Genomic DNA, 3,691 nt, shown 5'->3' on the forward strand with positions numbered 1-3,691 from the left:
TTGGAGAAGAATGTCATGCTGGGTAAGGTGGAGGGTCAGAGAAAAAGAGGAAGACCCCCAACGAGATGGACTGGCCAGGTGGCATCACTGATGAACTCAAGTGTGGCAGCGGTAGTGAGGTTGGCCCAGGATCGGACATTGTTTCGTTTTGCTGTCCATGGGGTCGCTATGAGTCGGGTCCGACTCAATGGCACCTGACAACAACAACAACGTAGTGCACAGAAAAACTCTTGTGTAAGCACATGCACATGTGTGTTAATTAATACAATGAAAAAGGTTGTCTTCTTCCTAGTTGATTGTTCCAGTCACCATTAGTTTGGTTTAATAGTTTTTGTCATGCTGCACTGCTGCTTGAATGAGGGGAGCACTAAAGAGAAACTTATGGGAAAATACAGAGAGAGGTTTTTTTTTTCTCCATCTTTTCAGTGGCACATAGTGTATGAAAGAGCTTTTGAACGTTTTACCTTTTTAGCTAAACTTAATCTTACATACAAACGTATTGAGCAGTTTACCTCTAAATTCCAGATCTCTCCAAGGAGACACAATGACATAACTAGAATTGCTTTAGTAAATCATGTCAGTATTTACTTTACATGTTCTTCTTTGTTGAAGAATTACTGATTGTTACCATATTTCTCCCAAATCTTTATGGAATTCTTTTGAGCATGCTAATGAAGATCATAACTGATCTAAGGGTAAAAACTCTAAGATGTAATCCTGTCAATTAAAAGCAAATACAAAGACTGTTCATATAATTATGTAGAATCTCATTGTTGATGTGGAGGTTTTTGGAAAATCAATATAAGTTGCTTTCTTTAATTAAAGATTATATTTCCTTATACATTTTTAGTGAAGGTTTATTTTTTGCTTTCTAGTTTGGATTACAAAGGATTCTAGGAGATGAAAGAAGTCTTTTACTGTTGGCAAGAGCAATTGACCCCAAACAACCCAACATGATGACTGAAATAGTAAAAATACTTTCTGCTATTTGCATTGTTGGAGAAGAAAATATGTAAGTATTACTATATTACTCTATTAACTGAAAAAAACCTTAACAAAATTTATAAGTCGTATTATTATCCTGGAGTACTGGTGTAGCGATGTGTGTTAATGCGATAGACTACAAAGTCATTTGAACTGCAAGGTCTATGGATCAAGCTCACTAGCCACTCTCCTCGGAAACCCTATACAGGGTCACTGTGGATCAGAACGGACTAGTCGGCACTTAACAACAACAAGAAGAACATTCTTTTTCTAATTTTTCAATTTTTTGCATGAAAACTTGACATTTATATGTTGTACATTCATATTTTAGCCCTTTTGTTGATTTTTTTAAAAAATGGTGTGAACAGAATCCTAATTGAGAATTTTTCAAGATTGGTTTCAAAGAGAATAGAATGAATTAGGTATTTTGTGCACCTAAAGGTAAAGTAATCATTATAAAAGTGGAAACATTTTAGAGAGTTATTTGGGCGAGATGCATACAGATGCAAGCATACACCATATATACTCACACAACATGCCTCCTTTAAGTATCTATTTGAAAAGATATATTTATTTGCTTTAATTTTCTACTTTTATTTTACTTTATCTGTCTAAGAAAATGGAAAGATGAATTATTCATATAGTGATATAAAGTAGGACCCTCTCCCTGCCACCACCACCCAAAAAAAAAAAAAAAAATCGTTGGTAATTATTCAAATTATATCTATGTGCCAAATTCAGCAAGTTATTGCTAAATCTGTGTAAGACCATATCTGCTCATGGAAATAATATTGCTTCCAAAGGAAAGTTTCAGATTCCATACTATCAAAAAGCCAAGTTAGATAAGCACTGTACCTCATGGTGGCAGTTTAAACTCACCAGTTGCTCATTGGAAACCCTATACAAGATCACTGTGAGTCAGAACTGAGTTGATGGCACTTAACAATAACATTAGAATTGAAAAACATGAAATAGCTAAAAATCTAAACGGAAATATTTTTTCTCAACACTTTGTATGCATCGAAAAATCTCTGAGATGCTGTTTAGTGGTGGTGGTGTACCATGCAGTCAGTTCCAACTCATAGCGATCCTGCACAGGGTTTCCTAGGCTGTATATCTTTATGGGAGCAGAAAGCCTCATCTTTCTCCTATGGAGTCACTGGCAGTTTCAAACTGCTGACCTTGAGGTTAACAGCCTGACTCATTATCAGTTCGCTACCAGAGCTTCGGTTTAGTGCTTACAAGTTTTTTTGTTATTTTGTGCCATTGTGTTGGTTAGAACTCATAACGACCTTATGCACAACAGAATGACACACTGCCCAATCCTGAGCCATCCTCAGAATCCTCTGTTGTTTTGCTTGAGCCCATTACTATTGCCAATATGCTAATCTATCTTGTTGGGACTCTTCTTCTTTTTTGCTGACCCTCCACTTTATCAAACTTGATCTCCTTCTCCAGGGACTGGTGCCTCCTGATAATATATCCAAAGTATGAGAGATGAAGTATGGTCATCTTGACTTTTAAGGAGCATTCTGGCTGTAGTTCTTCCAACATAGATTTGTTTATTTTTCTGGCAGTACATGGTCTTTTAAATATTATTCTCACACAACATAAATCAAATGCATCAATTTCTTCTTTATTCATTGTCCAACTTTAACATGCATATGAGTCGATTGAAAATACTATGGCTTGAGGAGGTGGGGATTGAGGGCAGCTAAGGTGGAGGTGCACTGAAGGTCGCCATCAGCAATGACACAAAATACCAGGCAAAGCAGATCCAGGGCAGAGCTCCAAAACTCGGAGCCACAGAGATAGGAATATTTTAAAGATTTGAAGACTTATAGCTTGTGGAGTTTGGAGCTGAAGTAAAAAATTGCGTACTTTTGAATCTGTCGGGCTAGGCTTGGAGGCCTTCTTGCAAGCAAGAAGGCAATGGGGAGACATATATAAAACCCTGAAAGAAAAAAATTGCCAACCAAGAATCCTTTATCCAGCAAAGCTATCAATCAAATATGATGGTTTAATCTAAACATTCCAGGATAAACAGAAGCTAAGGGATTTTACCAAAGCCAACCCTGCGCTACAAAACATCCTACAGGGAGTTCCGTGGACTGAGAACCAACAAGAACAGACAACAACTAGAGATTGACATACGTGGCAGTACCTCCCTGAATTAAGCCAACAGAAAGAAGAGTTGTTAACAAAACAAAACTATAAAAACAAACTCAGAGAATCTGGGAGGTCAGTTTATGATCAAAACAAGTACAATGTAAAAGAACGTAAACACGTAGGAACAGAGATCCAGATAGTGTGAAGGTCAGGTCGATTACAGGATAAAATAGACTGCACTAAATGGACAGAAAAGTTTATGTTCTATGAGGCAATCTCAAAGAAAATGAACACTTCACAACATACCAAGAAAATGAAAATCCAAGAAGAACGTGAAAACATTAAAACTATGAGGAAACTCACAAGAAAGAACACAAAAATCATGAACTCAACAAAGGAAGACAAATAGAACAAAGAACCAGTAACACCACAAAAAAATGAAACATAATGGCAGTAATGAATCAATACCTATCGATAATTACACTGAATGTAAATGGATTAAATACACCTTTTAAGAGATGGAGGGTGGCAGAATGGATAAGAAAACAAGATTCTTCGATATGCTGTCTGCAAGAGACACATCTCACACACAGAGACA

General features: G+C 36.7%; 1 protein-coding gene across 1 annotated transcript in view; it reads left to right on the forward strand.

Annotated features, from left to right (window-relative positions):
• Positions 1-3,691, forward strand: part of DIAPH2 (diaphanous-related formin 2) — a 1,391,152-nt gene that overhangs the window by 375,326 nt on the left and 1,012,135 nt on the right. The window contains exon 8 of the mRNA XM_006872015.1: positions 876-1,012. Within this exon, the coding sequence (XP_006872077.1) occupies positions 876-1,012 (137 nt within the window). The remainder of the gene's footprint in view (positions 1-875; positions 1,013-3,691) is intronic.

The sequence above is a fragment of the Chrysochloris asiatica genome, unplaced genomic scaffold (genome assembly GCF_000296735.1).
Source record: "Chrysochloris asiatica unplaced genomic scaffold, ChrAsi1.0 scaffold00180, whole genome shotgun sequence".
Lineage (NCBI taxonomy): Eukaryota > Metazoa > Chordata > Mammalia > Afrosoricida > Chrysochloridae > Chrysochloris > Chrysochloris asiatica.